The 16,556-nt window shown below is 44.9% G+C and overlaps 1 protein-coding gene across 9 annotated transcripts in view; it reads left to right on the top strand.

Annotated features, from left to right (window-relative positions):
- Positions 1-15,457, top strand: part of ryr1b (ryanodine receptor 1b (skeletal)) — a 57,808-nt gene extending 42,351 nt beyond the window's left edge. For 3 of the 9 annotated variants that reach the window (XM_048980285.1, XM_048980283.1, XM_048980282.1), the window contains 21 exons: positions 2,896-2,976; positions 3,148-3,236; positions 3,319-3,447; positions 3,528-3,632; positions 7,429-7,510; positions 7,611-8,899; positions 9,151-9,221; positions 9,307-9,487; positions 9,670-9,756; positions 10,091-10,330; positions 10,438-10,568; positions 10,731-10,773; positions 10,847-10,980; positions 11,347-11,407; positions 11,511-11,657; positions 11,887-12,021; positions 12,232-12,388; positions 12,578-12,642; positions 12,838-12,938; positions 13,470-13,521; positions 13,869-15,457. In XM_048980285.1, coding sequence (XP_048836242.1) covers positions 2,896-2,976; positions 3,148-3,236; positions 3,319-3,447; positions 3,528-3,632; positions 7,429-7,510; positions 7,611-8,899; positions 9,151-9,221; positions 9,307-9,487; positions 9,670-9,756; positions 10,091-10,330; positions 10,438-10,568; positions 10,731-10,773; positions 10,847-10,980; positions 11,347-11,407; positions 11,511-11,657; positions 11,887-12,021; positions 12,232-12,388; positions 12,578-12,642; positions 12,838-12,938; positions 13,470-13,521; positions 13,869-13,964 — 3,476 coding nt within the window. In that variant the 3' untranslated portion in view covers positions 13,965-15,457. Of the gene's footprint in view, positions 1-709; positions 728-2,895; positions 2,977-3,147; positions 3,237-3,318; positions 3,448-3,527; positions 3,633-5,408; positions 5,439-6,488; positions 6,519-7,428; positions 7,511-7,610; positions 8,900-9,150; positions 9,222-9,306; positions 9,488-9,669; positions 9,757-10,090; positions 10,331-10,437; positions 10,569-10,730; positions 10,774-10,846; positions 10,981-11,346; positions 11,408-11,510; positions 11,658-11,886; positions 12,022-12,231; positions 12,389-12,577; positions 12,643-12,837; positions 12,939-13,469; positions 13,522-13,868 lie in introns of all 9 variants that reach the window. The other 6 variants (XM_048980277.1, XM_048980276.1, XM_048980284.1 and 3 more) reach the window with 4 other exon arrangements.
- Positions 15,458-16,556: the final 1,099 nt, after the last annotated feature.

Genomic DNA, 16,556 nt, shown 5'->3' with positions numbered 1-16,556 from the left:
CTGCTCCAGTTTAAAGCCTCATTCTTTTCCCAGTGCACCCAGTAGGGAGGAGCCAACATAATATATGCCTGACTTCTAGTTCTGTCAATAGAACACATTCATTTATAGTGGGGTAAATATTTCATGCACCGTTTGATTTTGGGGTAAAGTAGACAGGCAAAGGGGTGGGGAGGGGTGGGGGGGGGTGGGGGATTATGCTCACAGCCGTCGACATGATGTTCATTTCAATTAGCTGAAGAAGCTGTGTCTGTAGTTTATTATATTGGATGCCGAACGCTATCATTGTAATTGCAGAACTCACCACCGACTTTGGGGTCGAAAGGTCATTTGGTTTTCCGACTGATGGAATCCTCTCAGCCTTTGCATTTTTTTTGTCTCTTTGCAGAATTTTTGTGTGAATGTGTCGATTTTACGTCCACCGAGAGACATGCCACGTGGAGTCCCTGGTGCCTTTAACCCTGAGGTTTTTCTTTAAAACGGTAGCATTGCGTTCGGCGAGTGGCTGCGAGGGTCAGCGGCCGTTTAGGTGCAGCTTGTGAAGGCCTGAGCCGCCGCTGCTCTGGGACTCATTGCCCCACTCTGTCTCTCTCTCTCTCTCTCTCTCTCTCTCTCTCTCGCTCTCGCTCTCTCTCTCTCCCCGTCTCTCTGTCCCTCGATATGAACTTGGCCCCCACACCCTCACGCTTCCACCTCCTGTCCCGGTTCTCAGATGTAAAGCTAGAACGCGGTAAATACTGGCCTCCATTCTGTCTCTGCCCCCCCCACCACCTCCTTCTGTCCCTGTCTACATATCCGTCACTCTTTTTAATCGTTTATTGTAATTTCTTGTGCTGTGAAAATCTGCATTTCATTTCGCATTCAAGGAGCAATATTTTGGGGGGGGAGCTTGTCTCTCGATGGTAGGAAATTGCAATTGAGTCATTGTGGAACCTCTCTACCAGTTCTTCAATTAATATGCATTTACTTTTTAATCACGAATTGTGAAGCAATTCCGTTAGTGGCAGATAGGTCGCTCCTTCCCCATTTTTGCTGCTTGAGTGCAGATCTGCTGTCACTCCAGCGCTCAGATCCTACTTCCTGACTGGAAGGGAAAAAATGACAGTCAACCGACACTGATTGTCCTTTTTCCCTCATCAGTGGTCAGTGACTTTCTCTCTTTACATGCAGAAATGAATTGCAGTCTTGGTATCACTTAAAAGCCTCCCTGCTGAAAACTGGGCATTACTGAAACGGTCTTCTCCCTCAAAAATAATAAAATTAAAAATTAAAAACCCAGATATCTGCTTGTACCTGGCACCTGAGGACATCCTGTGTGTGACTGTCACCTCCCCCTTCAAATTCCATCTGAAAAAAGAATTTTCTTCATCTATAACAGATCATAAAATCTCCAGGGATAACTAACTAAAGCCATTTTATGGTATCTTGTATGTTAGCCAGCAATTAATATTTATTTGTAATCCTTTCTTACATTTAACGTTTTAATATAATAAGTCATAATTACATTGACCTGCATGAGCTGTGCCTCATAGCCAATCAGTTAAAAAGTGTTCTATCTAATTGATTTTGGTTGCTGTTACTGGTTCTGGTATCTTTAAATACCTTATCTATCTGAGAGACTGCATTGGTTATTTAAGACATCGAGGTGTATGAGTCATTTTACTGATTGCACCAGTGAATGCATTTTTGATATGTGTGAGACAGGCTTATATTAATTACATCAGCTGTGCATCTCATTAAATAGAGAACATTTATAATTAATTTAATATTGGTGTTATAGTTAAAGCCCCTCTTTCCTGATTTTTATATTGTGTTAATTTATTCTGCAGTATTGGAAGCAATTCGAGTAAAGTTATCCCCACACACTTTGAAAAATTAAATCTCCTGATTTTCCACTGCATGGTAACAGACTGAAAGGATCAGTCATAACTGAGAGTAATATGAACCTAACATTCCCATCAGCATCGACCAGATGAGCGTCAGGTACCTGCATCACACCACTCTGTGTACTGGGTGCCGTCCAGCTGCTCACAGTGTAAATTAACACTGCTAGCACTGCTTAGCAGTCCTGCAAGGGTCACACAGCGGCTTGCGGTTAGACTAGGCAGCTCCTGCCAGACACGTCATATGCACCATTCCACAGCACCCCCTGCTGGTCAAGGGATGTCCTCGGTTTTCTCCCACTTGACAAATGTGGAGTTGGAGTGCAGTAGATCCACCCAGCACAGCTGTATGTGATTGTGTGTGTGTGTGTGTGTGTGTGTGTGTGTGTGTGTGCGCGTCCATTTATTTATCTGTCCTCCTTCCAAGCGCTTATCCTGGTCACGGTCATGGGTTTGTTAGTATATGTGTGTATTTTGGGTATGTATATATGAATATACGCATATTGATGTGGTGTGTACATTTCTGTCAGATGTATGCCATTACGCAGGTTCTGTCAGCCTCTGTTTCAGCTGCTTCCGTTAACTCCTGCACTGGGTCTCCGGCTTGTGTTCAGCGGTTTGCTTTGAAGTGCGCGGACACTCAGACATGCTGTGTTCCCCTAAAGCTCTCTGCAGTCCCTACTAATGTGCTAACTGGAAAAACGGGCTTAGAGTGACCTGATGATGTGCCCGCATGCTCGTGTGTCCAGCGTAACCTGAGCAGCTACTCCGGTCCTCAAAACACAACTGGATGCACATGCATGAAGACACATGGCTAGCGAACCTTACCGCAATGTTCGGAGCAGCCATGCGCTCACTTACAGTTGACTGTGCACACAAAGACACTCACAAGCATGCAGTGTTCTGCATCGCTCCTCACTATGACCCACATCCCTTTCACATTCCTGATCACATACGCTTCCCCCCAGCCCCTGAAATGCTGTGACATGTTCTTGATCGTCTCTCTCCTTCTCAGATGAGAAGGTCATGGCTGACAATGAATTTACCTGCGATCTCTTCCGCTTCCTGCAACTGCTCTGTGAAGGTCATAATAATGGTGAGTCAAGGGCTGATGTTAACCAGTTAGGTGTTACCATTAAGATGACCAGCAAGACAGGAAAGAACTAGAAATCTACCACAGTAAGTCAGTGTCAGACTGTAGCACTATCACAGCAAGGCAAAGTCCAACTGTACCTCTACCTGACTGTAATGCCTGTATCACCTGCAGATTTTCAGAACTACCTGCGGACCCAGACAGGCAGCACAACCACCATCAACATCATCATCTGCACTGTGGACTATCTGCTCAGGCTTCAGGTGAGCTAACGGACACAACTCTGCTTGGTTGCCTCACTCTGTGCCTCTTCTCCGTCACGTTGCACCATCTCCCTACCTACAGGAGTCCATCAGTGACTTCTACTGGTATTACTCTGGGAAGGACGTCATCGATGAGCCAGGCAAGAGGAACTTCTCCAAAGCGATGACGGTGGCAAAACAGGTGTTCAACAGCTTGACAGAGTACATCCAGGTGGGCGATGAAGCTTTTCACGCTGGGTTCCTGAGCCACTGCCCCCCCCTGCCTCTTTACTGACACTGTCCCTGTTGTAGGGCCCCTGCACTGGAAACCAGCAGTCCCTGGCACACAGCAGGCTGTGGGATGCTGTAGTGGGATTCCTGCATGTCTTTGCCCATATGATGATGAAACTGGCCCAGGTAGGGTCTTCTGCCTTTTCTCCACACATTCTCTGGATGGACACACAGACACACACACAGACACTTCTGTCGATATCTTTATGGGGACGCTCCATTCATTTCTATGGGAAAAGCCCTAATCTCAACAATGACAAACCTTAACTGCTACCCTGCCCTAACCTTGACCACAAGTAACCAAAGAAAAAGTCTCTTGGCATTTTTAGTTTTTCGATTGCAGTCACAGATTTTTATAAGATTGGATTTCCCTGCGTGAGGACTGAAAAAACGATCCCCATTATGTCAGAATAACAGATTTTTACCAAATTGTGGGGACATTTGGTAAACATATACGTGTACCACACACACACACACACACACACACACACTTGTGCACACAACTGTACTTAGGATTTTTTAAAATTTAATTTAAATGAATATATTATTACAATACAGAAGTTAATTTGAGTTTCTCTTGAATTGAACAAGTGTTTAAAACAGGGGTATCAAACTCCAGTCCTGGGGGGCCAGAGCCCTGCACATTTTTGGGTTTCCCTTTATATAACACACCTGATTCGGGTACTGGTGCTAATTGCTACACAGCTCTTGAGCTGAATCATTTGTGGTGGAACAGGGAAAGAACTAAGCTACACACGGTTCCGGCCCCCCAGGACTGGAGTTTGACACCCCAGGTTTAAAAGAAGTGTAAAATTTCCTACAGCTGTTGTGTGTCACACAGAGTCTGTGTCCCTTCACCCCGTATCTCATCCCCGTCGGCTGGTCAGTAAACTGGGTGCAGGAATAGAAAGCGTAATTCAATCCTAATATCTATTTCCATGCTGAATGTTTGCTGGACTTTCTCTGGTACAGTAACTGATCCAGAATCAGTGTGCTGTACTTCACTTTACTGGTATTTAGGGTTATGTGCTTTCCTTTGCACACACATAGCATATTACCTGGTGTGTTAGGCTATGTGTGGCTCTCAATGTGTGTTAGACTGGTCCCAGTGTGTTCTCGATGTTTAAATGCATTTTTGTGTGTCTCCCTGAGGAAATCTCTCCCGTTCGAGGCAGAATTTGACTTTCATTCGAACCATGGGGATTTCTCACTCCGCAGCGAAAGTCACGTTGCCATGAGTGACGAAGTTTTTCAATGTCACCAGCGATTTTTTTTTTTCCCATGAAAGTTCAGACTTCCCCCGTGTGCCTCGCTTGCATAGCCGTCCACTAGCCAATGTTACCATTTTTGTATGCTTCCTGTTCATGCTGTTGTTTTATTTGCACTTCGTCGCTGCTGTTGTGGGACTTTGCTCCCAAGTTGTTCCTTATCAAGTGTCAACTGGTGTGACATAGTGATTTGATTTGAATGGCCGTTATGGAGCTGCTGTGCAGACCGAGACAAGCTCAGTGACAGGCCATGTGATCTCCAGGCGCTGCTCCTACTCACTGCACCCCCAGTCACCCCCCTGAGTCATCCTCTATCCTCCTGTACATTTAGTTACGCATTCAGAGGACTCGTAGGTGAGAGCAGTGGGGTGAAGGCGGAGGTGACCCTACTGTATTTTTTTGTTTCCTTTTTCTGGTCTTAGTCCAGCTGGCTTTCTCATCGGTCTGCTGCGATTAATGATCATCGCGTCTGCTTGGCAGATGCACCGAAAGCAGACAGGACTCAGAGAGATGCACAGCAGCTTCAGAAGCGACGGGGGAAATTTTTGGGGTTAGGGAGAGATTTGCAAAATACAAAAAATGAATTAAAAATGTTGTTAGATAACATTTTTATTTTGATATGTGACCCTGCCAGATGCACCCTGACGCTGGACTCCGAAATGCAGTAAGATTCTGTGCCTCTTCCAGCTGCCCTATCGCACCCTATGCCCCCCCCCCCCCCCCCCCCCGCTCACTTTATCTCCCCACCTCTGCTTGGTCTGTCTTCATCACCTCCTCACTCAACTCCTCCGAGTCTTCTTTCCCATATTTTCCTTGTGACATTTCATTCAGACTTTCTGCAGTTTTATTCAGTTTTTCCCACAATGTTTTTCATTCCCTTCTTTAATTAAATCTAGAAAAATTACGAATTCTATTGACAATGAGGAGCGAGAAGAAAAATAGAGAGAAGTAACTGAAAACGCAGCAGCAAAGCAGATACTTACTAAATTGTATAAATGACTAAACAGAGCTTTTTAAAAACATGATGTAAATCAATTGGATGAGAAAGGTGATGTCCATTATAGATAAGTTGGGTATTGGGCACTAAGAAAGGCAATATACAAAAGATGGATCCTTTGTGTGAAGAAACTGCTATCACCATTATTGCTTCATCTTTGCAGCACCATTTTGACTGGACGTCTTTTATGATTTGCTTATCCACCCTAAAGCCCCTTTAAACAGAAGCTGTCAGACAATATATACTCTAAAATGTTGTTTTTCAATTGGATTTGACTATTTTTGATTGGCTGGAAATCACCATGGTTGCCAATTGGTCCATACCAGTATGTGTTCTGACAGTAGAGGCAGTGGGTGGGGCTAAACCTTGCTTTGATCGGCAGCTTCTTTGTGTCATGGTCCTGCTTCCGCAGTTCTGTCACGTGCCCACTGTCTAATGGCTCTGGCTGTGGTCGCTCATTGCCCAGAGCAACCACTGTGCTAGTGGTGCAAGGCTCACATGTAGTAACCCTCTTTGTGAGTGTCAGCCAGTGTTCATCTATTGTGCGTTTGAAGGTCTTACTGAGAGGGCAATGCCCATAGGAGCCACTAGGTGGGAGGAGAGAGCAGCCTCTGCTCTCAGTGCCTCTCTGCTCCTCCCCACATGTGCCTCTCCTGTCTTTGTAATCCCTTCATTTAACACTGAACATGCGTTTGTGTTGCTGACATGCAATCCCAGGATCTTTTCTGGAGTCGAAAACATTCAGAGGTAAGGTGACTTGAAGTTAAGGAAAATGATTCGCCCCCCATCCTCCTCACTACTATGGTGCCTAGACACAGAGCTCTGTCAGGACCTAAAAACAGGTGGCTCATTCCTGGTACTTTAATATATTTGTTCCTAAAGACACGCACAGTGCATGCCTTATTGAGTGACACTCGATACAGCTACTTTTTCTCAATTTCTAATGATCATATGAAACCAAAATGTTGCTATTCTCTCAGTAGTGTTTGAAAAACAAAAGTTCAGTTAGTAACATTCAGCACCAGTCGGTGTTGATCCGTCTCTGCTTCTACATTGTAACATGAATATATACAGACGCTCCTCTACTTACGAACTTTCAACTTACGAACTTTCAGACATACGAACGAAGAGGACTGTAAGTCCAAATTGTGTTCGTTGGGCTCCTGTTTCCTGTCCGCAGCATCAATTGTTTTTTCTGCGCACCAGTCCCGCCTAGTACGACGTCTGGCTGCTACTCCCGCCGCGCAGCAGCGTAGCGTGCGTACTCCCAGCATCCTAGTTCTTTGTACTTGCATATACCCTTAAAATGATGTTGAATAACGACTGATGAACATTTCGAGTTATGAACGGCTATTCGGAACGTAACTAGTTCATAAGTAGAGGAACCTCTGTAATGTCGTTTTACTTTATAGAACTTAGACTATTGAAAAATTAATAAAATTCTGTGTTCCAAAGCGATGTAATACTGAAGCCATTGTATAGTTCCCATGCAGCGTTCCAGAAGTGATATTGTCTGTGTGATTTGGGGGCTGGGGTTTGAGTACGTTCTGTATGAATGCTTTTTCTTCCTCAAAGATAATGTTATTGTCCAGTCATGTTGCTCACAAAATATTTAGACACCTTTTATATTTATTTCTGTGATCCTTTCATATGACAGGACTCGCGTCAGATTGGTCTGCTTAAAGAACTGCTGGACCTCCAGAAAGACATGGTTGTTATGCTTCTGTCTCTATTGGAGGGTAAGTGGTTTCTTGTTACTCAACAAGGCATCTCTTTCATATTCATGCAGCTTCTCTTTCTTATAATCTCTAATCATTTCTCCCCATCTCTGGCTCCCAGGTAATGTTGTGAACGGAACCATCGCCCGCCAGATGGTAGACATGCTGGTGGAGTCGTCCAGTAATGTGGAGATGATTCTCAAGTTCTTTGACATGTTCCTCAAGCTCAAGGACATTGTGGCCTCAGATGCATTCCGCGACTATGTGACGGACCCCCGTGGCCTGATCTCCAAGAAGGACTTCCAGAAGGCTATGGATAGCCAGAAGCAGTACTCGCCCTCAGAGATCCAGTTTTTGCTGTCCTGCTCGGAAGCCGATGAAAATGAGATGATCAACTTTGAAGAGTTTGCAGACCGCTTCCAGGAGCCCGCTAAGGATATTGGGTTCAACATTGCAGTGCTGCTCACAAACTTGTCAGAACATGTTCCACATGACACACGGCTGCAGAACTTCCTTGAGCAGGCAGAGAGTGTTCTCAATTACTTCCGGCCCTTCCTAGGCCGTATTGAGATAATGGGTGCCAGCAAGAGAATAGAGCGTATCTACTTTGAGATCAGCGAAGTCAACCGCAATCAGTGGGAGATGCCCCAGGTCAGAGAGTCTAAGCGACAGTTCATCTTCGATGTAGTGAATGAGGGCGGCGAATCTGAAAAAATGGAACTTTTTGTCAACTTCTGTGAGGACACTATTTTTGAAATGAATATTGCTGCAAAGATTTCTGAGCCGGAGGAGGGGGAGAAGGAGGATGAAGATGAGGATGAGGGTGGTGCGGAGGGTGGCAGTGAGGAGGGAGAGAATGGAGAAGCAGCTCCAGAGTCAACCTCGGCCTTTGCGGATTTCATCAATGGCGTGTTCGATTTCTTTGGAAAGTTCACCTTCCGCAACCTGCGGCGACAGTATCGCAGAGTGAGGAAAATGACCGTGAAGGACATAGTGGTTGGACTGGCTACCTTCTTCTGGACCATCCTCATGGGAATCCTGCACTTCATCTACAGCATCTGCAGAGGCTTCTTCTTGCTCATTTGGCACACGCTGTTCGGTGGTAGTCTCGTGGAAGGGGCTAAGAAAATTACTGTAACTGAGATCCTGGCTAGCATGCCAGATCCCACGCAGGACGAGGTTCATGGAGACCTACCAGCAGAGCCAGCAGCAGGGGTGGTGCAGGAAGCAGGCGGAGCAGCTGACCTGATGGAAGGTGGTGGTGGAGAAGAAGAAGAGCCAGACTCCAAGGAACAAGACGGTGACGGGATGCCTGGTTTTGACATACCTGGAGGGCTGGGCGACATAGGTGATACCACTCCAGCGGAGCCGCCTACCCCAGAAGGCTCTCCCATAACCAAGAGGAAATTGGTGAGGTTGCCGTTCTATTAAACCGTGTGAATCTGTTAACAATTTTGTGGGGGAGGACCCTGCCATTGTGTCCATGATGGCAGCATTAGTAATGCTTCATGTTTCAGTGTTATCAAGGCATGGCTTCATGGTGCAACTTCATTGTTATCCCAGCTATCAGATCTTTATTGAAAACTGGCCCACTGTGTGCCTTATACTTTTTTTGCAACGCTCCCCGTTGACGGTACTCCACCTGTTCCACACTGTTGCAGTTGGGTTCTGAGGAAGATGAAGCTGAGCCTGAGGTCATAGAGGAACCGTCTGCAGAACCCGAGAAGGCTGAGTGAGAACCTCTGCATCTCGCTTCCTCATTTCCTCTTTAATTATGTTCCTCTACATCGGCCCATGTCTATATGTTTTCTTTTCAGTGTTGAAAATGGAGAAAAGGCAGAAAAGGAGGCAGAAGCTGAGCCTGAAGCAAAGGGTGAATCGCCGGAAGAGAAGAAGGAAGAGACAGTGAAGGTCAAAGCCAAGAAAGACAAGAAATCAACGGAAGAACAAGGCTTTGAGCTCTGGAATGAACTGGACGTCCAGAGAAATAAATTCATGGTTAGGAAAAAAGTAGCGTCCTTGGTATCTTGGGGGATTAGGATTAGGGTTAGGGTTAGGATTAGCAGTAGAATCTAAGATTATCCACAGTGCACCATTAAAATCTGGTCAAACTGAGAGTACTACAATTCAGCAAGTTCCTACAAAGCTGTTACATGTTTCTTTTTCTTGTTCCTCTACAGAACTACCTGTCCCGTAACTTTTATAACCTACGTTTCCTGGCTCTTTTCATTGCTTTTGCACTGAACTTCATCCTACTATTCTATAAGGTACTCACGGCCTGAGGCTATCTGTGCTGATTCTGTTTCTTTGAAGAGTTTTTAGAAATATGTTTGATTATTTTTGAAAATTGACAATCTGATAGCTCTCCGGGGTATAATAAACAGGGGTGAGCATTTCAGGTCCAGAAAGTGAAAATCCAGACCAAGATTTTGTTTTAACCAAGGAGCTGAGTACTGTGACAATGACTTTTTATACTAGGTTGGCTGGTTGAAACAAAATCTTTGTCTGGATTTTCATTTTCTGGACTTGAAATCTCCACCTCTGGTAGTAATCCTTCTGCTACGCCTGCAATGAATTTAATTATGTTCCATTCTTGCTCAGGTGTCAGACAGCCCTCTTGGTATGGAAGAGTATGAGGGCTCAGGGATGTTTGAAGGTTCTGGGGCTGAGCCTGAAGGTTCTGGAATGGAGGATGATGGAGGGGATGAGGATGAGGATGAAGGACTGGTGTACTACATCCTAGAAGAGAGTACTGGCTACATGGAACCAGCCATGACCTTACTTGCCATCATCCATACCATCATCTCCTTCCTTTGTATCATTGGCTACAACTGCCTTAAGGCAGGTTCATTCGCTACATGTTTTTTTGTGGTGTCACAGGTCACGTGTTGGAAGTTGACAAGACAATGCCAGCATTGATGTACTGTTGAACTGTGGTTGTCCTTCAGGTCCCCTTGGTCATCTTCAAGAGAGAGAAGGAGCTGGCACGAAAGCTGGAGTTCGATGGTGTTTATGTCACTGAGCAACCTGAAGATGATGACATCAAGGGACAATGGGATCGACTTGTCCTCAACACACCGTAAGTGAACACACTATAGGAGTGCAACACCAAAGTATAAAAGTGTTACAGAGAGTGGGGATGCGATTCATTGGGTGCTATAACATATAGTGGCATTTAAAGGGTTTTTATCATTGTGTTGAAAGACATAAGACTTCAGTGTAATGTGTATTTTATGTACAGGAGCTTCCCAAATAACTACTGGGACAAGTTTGTCAAGAGAAAGGTGAGAAACCGTTTTTGTCATAGCGTGTTTGCATGGGGGGCCTGTCGCTATACTGATGTTGCCGTGTGACCAGGTCCTGGAGAAGTATGGTGACATCTATGGCCGGGAGAGGATAGCAGAGCTGCTTGGCATGGACCTGGCCTCCTTGGATGTCAGCACCCAGCAGAGGGAGAAGAAGCCCGCACCTGATAACTCTTTGTTTACATGGTAATGGTTCCCTATGTGTGCCAACGAGAACAATTCCATGGTTCTTTGTGTTACAAGTTTATTCTTGGGGGGCACGTTAGCAAGACCATTCTGGCCCTGACCAAAAGTATGATCTTTGCGTTCTTGGTATTGAGAAACATCCCATGTTTTATTGCTGGCCTTTGATTTTACCTGTGAGCCTCTTTTAGTGTAGCAAAGGTCAAAGGTCAAAGGTCCCTCTAAGAGGGAAACAGAAAGGAGATCAGCCTGCATCAGTAAATAATTGTGGTGTAAACTACCACATGTTCGGCACTTTGGGGCCCTATTGAGAAATTATGAAGAAAAAAAACTTGAAATTTGCTAAAGACCCAGTTTCTATTTTCTTAGGATCACATCCATTGACGTGAAGTACCAGATCTGGAAGTTGGGAGTAGTGTTCACAGACAACGTGAGTGGACCTGGTCCACCTTACATATCCAATGTCATACTGTATGTCATACGTGTTCATGTTGTATTGAATCTGTGAATCTCTCTTCTCGTCCTTCTTTCAGACCTTCTTGTACCTGGTGTGGTACCTTGTGATGTCTTTGCTTGGACATTACAACAACTTCTTCTTTGCTTGTCACCTGCTGGACATTGCCATGGGGGTCAAGACCCTGCGTACCATTCTGTCCTCTGTCACCCACAATGGCAAACAGGTATAGCAAAACCCTGTATATGACAGCCCATACACTATTCAGAACTTTCCGACACGTCTAAATACAACCCAGATCTCATGCACAGACCCACTGTTTCAAAATTTGAATTAGAAAAAATTTGAAATCAGACACCCTGCAGTCCACTGATCCTCGATTCAAAACAATCCTTATAGAGTAGTTGTTTTGAGCCTGCGGTCCACCCATAACTGGCCTTACATCTCTTTGCCAGTTGATGATGACTGTGGGCCTGCTAGCGGTCGTGGTCTATCTCTACACTGTGGTGGCCTTCAACTTCTTCCGCAAGTTCTACAATATGAGTGAGGACGAGGATGAGCCAGACATGAAGTGTGATGACATGATGACAGTAAGCGGAAATGGATTGATCTCTCCATGGACAATGAGCTAGGGAATCTGCAGAACTATACAACTAAAATGGACAGCAATACGTATTAATAATTAGGCTTTATGTCCCTCTGTACATCTTCTGCCCTGACATCCCAGTCTATTATGCTGCCTTTTGGTCATGTGACTGTGTAATGGATCATAACACATCCTTTCGCTTCCTGTCATTTAGTGCTACCTGTTCCACATGTATGTTGGGGTGCGCGCTGGTGGGGGCATAGGAGATGAGATCGAGGACCCCGCGGGAGATGAGTATGAGCTCTACCGTGTGGTCTTTGACATCACCTTCTTCTTCTTCGTCATCGTCATCCTTCTGGCCATCATCCAGGGTACGGGGAATGTTCATAAATGTCTACTAGAGCAAGTTTCTGGATTACTTAGTCAGGGAATGGGAAACTGTGGTGTTTAAGCCTCAGTGAAGATCAAGAAGCTGCAGCTATGGATCTGAATTGCTAGTCCTAGGAGGAGCTGTGAGTGGTTGATAAATGCTTCTCCTGTGGATTATTGTGGCATCACAGGTCTCATCATTGATGCCTTTGGCGAGCTGAGAGATCAGCAGGAACAGGTCAGAGAGGATATGGAGGTAGGTTCTACCCTCATGGCATCTTGACTTGACTCTCAGCACCTTCATCCTATCTTTGCCTCTCAGTCTCATTTCTCAGTCTGATGCTAAAGCACATATTTAACCTGTCACACAGTTTGCTACCTTCCACACGAGCTTGAGATTCACCCATTAATCTGTTCCTTCCTGTTTGCTTCCCTGCCCTTGCTAACTCAGACTAAGTGCTTCATCTGTGGAATTGGGAGTGACTACTTTGACACGACACCACATGGCTTTGAGACACACACCCTTGAAGAGCACAACCTGGCCAATTACATGTGAGTATGAGCAGCCAATCAGAAGGCAGACTGGGGCAGTCACTAGCGAGTATTTCTGCATGACTCGGCCCGGCTTTCAGACTTCTGTCACCTTTTGGTGTGTCAGTACTTTTGTGTGTCCGACACCTTCCTTCCCTGCACCAATAAGAGAGCAGAACCTGGCCAATCATGGATCATTGCTGGAATGACTGATGTGGGATGTAGGCAGAACCACCTGGGCAGGGAGTCTTTGTTTATTCAGGGTGGGGTTTTCTCTTTTCAGGTATGACATGGGGCAGGTATGTGTTTAATAAAATGAGCAAAGTAAAGTATAGAAAACAGACTTCATTTTAGCGAGAAAACCAGTCCTAATGTAATGGGTAAAAGGATATTGAGACTGATCCAGTGGGCTAACTCTAGTCACTCGACCACCCCCCCGCTCCGCCTCACTCCTTCACATGATGTTTCCGATGAAATTATAATTGTAATGTGATTGCGTTGTCATCTTATTCATTTCCATGCTGTGTTTTCATTGTTCTTCTTTCTCTGCAGGTTCTTCCTCATGTATTTAATCAACAAAGACGAAACAGAGCACACTGGACAGGTCAGTACTGCTCCACGCCGGTCAGTACCGCACTTCTGTCCGGCCCCATCGTTCCCAGTGAATTGGTAAAGACGGCCATGCTGTCAGGCTGGCAGTGTGTGTTTTTCTTGGCCTGATGTTCTGTTGAGTTCATTATTATCCATGTTGGTCTAGGTTTCCATGCGCTAAAGGTTTTATTAATTTAAATCCATTTTGCATCCTGCTTCCAATTCTCTCTCTCTCTCTCTCTCTCTCTCTCTCATATTTTTCTATTATAAAAATGGCACTAATAGCATGTGTTTGAAGTGCAGGTGAATAATACCAACAGGCATGACAGTAGTAACATGTGTCTGTTTCTATCATGGCAGGAGTCGTACGTATGGAAGATGTACCAAGAACGCTGTTGGGATTTCTTCCCGGCTGGTGACTGTTTCCGGAAGCAATACGAGGATCAGCTGGGATAACTGTGTCACATGTCTGTGGGTGCGTGCTAGAGGGAGGGGCACTTATAGGGGGGAGGGGGGTGGATTCGGAACTCCAGCCAATGGAGCAGACTGAATTCTGGCCTTAGCAACCGCCATGAAGACACGCACGCAAACGCAGCCTGAGATGCATTGAACGCCGACCCCAGCAACTTGGAAACGGAGGACTGAGTGAACCACACATGCCCACGAGACAGACATGGAGGAAGAGTGATCATGTACAGATGTGCAAATACACACAATGACCTTCCTGATACTTAAGGAGGACGTGAGACACGGTGTTGAAACGACCAGACAGGTAGAGTTTCACGCACGCGAGACCAAACGGGAGTGAACGACGACAGGGACGTGCCTGACATGGAATTCACGGCAGGTGTAGACGCCCGCTACACAATGAGCTCCGTCAATATCACAAGTAACTGAGATGTTTGTAGTTATACTTATATTAGCAGTATAAATATGCAAAGCCCCTTGGTTTAGTGGCATAGCTGCACGTGTGTTATAAGTCACATGGTTCGTCTGTCTGTTAATCCACCGGTGCTTTGCTGCTTGACCTGCGTGAGGCTAGGGGTTGGATGGAGGTGGTGTTTCCTTAGCATGCTGCAGGTGAGCGTGTGCAGTGGGCCTCCACGTCCAGTCAGCCTGTTCCCATGCAGTGTTCTGTTATTTATTTGAATAAGCCCACATCACTTCAGTGAGGAATGACAGATAGAGAACTGGAGCGATGCTGGATGTCTGTAAGTGTCCTAAATGTCCAAACACTCAGTCTTACAGGCCATTACTTAATATGGGAGGCCGGTGCGCTGAGGGAACAGAAATAAGGAGCAGAGGATCTCACACTCGTCCGTTTACACTCCTGCTCTTGAAATGTACGACTGCCTTTCCCAAAGTTGATCGGCACTTCCTATTTTTTTTTACTTTTATTTTATGTATTTTTTTTTACGATGTAGTCACTGCATCGTTGTTGATTGACCAGAAAAGGCTGGAAAAGCCTGGTCACCAATATTTTAATACCAAAAACACACTATTTTTTTCCCTCGGTGGAGCTTTGAAAAAGAAAAGATGTTTCTGCTGAATGTTCATCTTTTTTTTGGAGAAATTAATGGTGAAATTCTGATGTATGCCTGGTTTGCAGTAAAAGGGTATAAATGCCTTTTGTGATTTCAGAGTTTAGACTTCTACTTAGTTCTTTTTAGATAATCTGTGAAAGATGTTTTCTTGGTAAATGCAAGATGAAGCCGTGGCTGAACTTTAGATCTCAGATAGCTTTTAGTCAGCATTATACACACACAAACGGTGGGTCATTTCTGTTCATGATGAAAGTGCAATTAGCTGTTGAATGTTCATGTAGGCTTACAGGGGACTCTCACCAAACCACAATGACAATCGTTCTGCCATCGCTTTCTGAGATCTGTTTGCCGTCCAGCTGAAGCCTGTGTTTCAATACAGATTAAACAAATTTCACTATTTTCAAATCTTTGCTTTGCCTGTTTCTTGTTTGGTGCTTCTAATTGTCTGTGTGTGTGTGTGTGCGCGCGCGCGTGTGTGTGTGCGTGTGTGTGTGTGTGTGTGTGGGGGGGGGGGTGAATGAACATTCATTAAGATTCACTCTCAGTAGCCTACAACTGTATACTAGACAGTCAGAAACCTGAGACCCCACCCACCTCCAAGTTAATGTTTGTTTTTAGTAGCCAAGTATTTAGTTTTGTTCACTGTGCAATATTAAGCAAATTTAATGTCAATTTGGAATGAATTCATCTCACTTCAGCTTTTCATTTATTTATCTTTACAGTACTTATTTATTTTTGCCCATCTGACAGGCCAGTTGCAGTGGGGGAGGGGGGGGCTTGAGGTCAAGTTGCAGTGGACTAAGCCTATCCATGTCTTTTTTGCAATTCAGTATGTTTAACGTTTTCATTGCATTTCATGGATCCTGCAACATGTACAACATGGCCAGCTGCCCCCCCCCCCCCCCCCACATGAAGCTGACTCTATTTAAATTACTCCATCAGACTGATGAATAATATGCATCCTCAAAACCTCTCCACATTTAAAAAAAAGCATAGAGATAGAAGAGAAAGTCATATATCTAATCTTACATAATAATTATCATATTAATATATTCATATTGACGAAATAACAATGCTGAAGAATGCCATTTTGACTTCCTGGTCCATAGGCTGTGGTCGTCATCTCTTAATGCCACTATGGACTGGTGAATCCACAATGTCTGGAAACCATGAGCGTTTCGGGGGCAGATCGTTCGTTTCTGAAATATATCGGGTATCGTGGTTTTCATTTTTCATTACAACAGCCGTGGAATCCCCTCACCTGGCTGATATCGTTGCTGAAACGCTGAGCACTTGTGGGCAGAGGTGTAGGTTTCATGTTAACATTGGGTGGGACGGATATATCCTGCTCAGAGGTGTGACGTTACGATTCTGTAGTTGCGCTGTATAGTTATTCATATTCATGAACTATTATTTTTCCATTCACAATATATAAGGTGTTTTATGACATATATATTTGTCTTTCCATTTTTACTGATATTCATCTTCACTAATACGGCAGCTT

The sequence above is a fragment of the Brienomyrus brachyistius genome, chromosome 17 (assembly GCF_023856365.1).
Source record: "Brienomyrus brachyistius isolate T26 chromosome 17, BBRACH_0.4, whole genome shotgun sequence".
Lineage (NCBI taxonomy): Eukaryota > Metazoa > Chordata > Actinopteri > Osteoglossiformes > Mormyridae > Brienomyrus > Brienomyrus brachyistius.
Note: the sequence above shows the minus strand (reverse complement) of the source record. Positions and strands in the feature narration are given on the sequence as shown.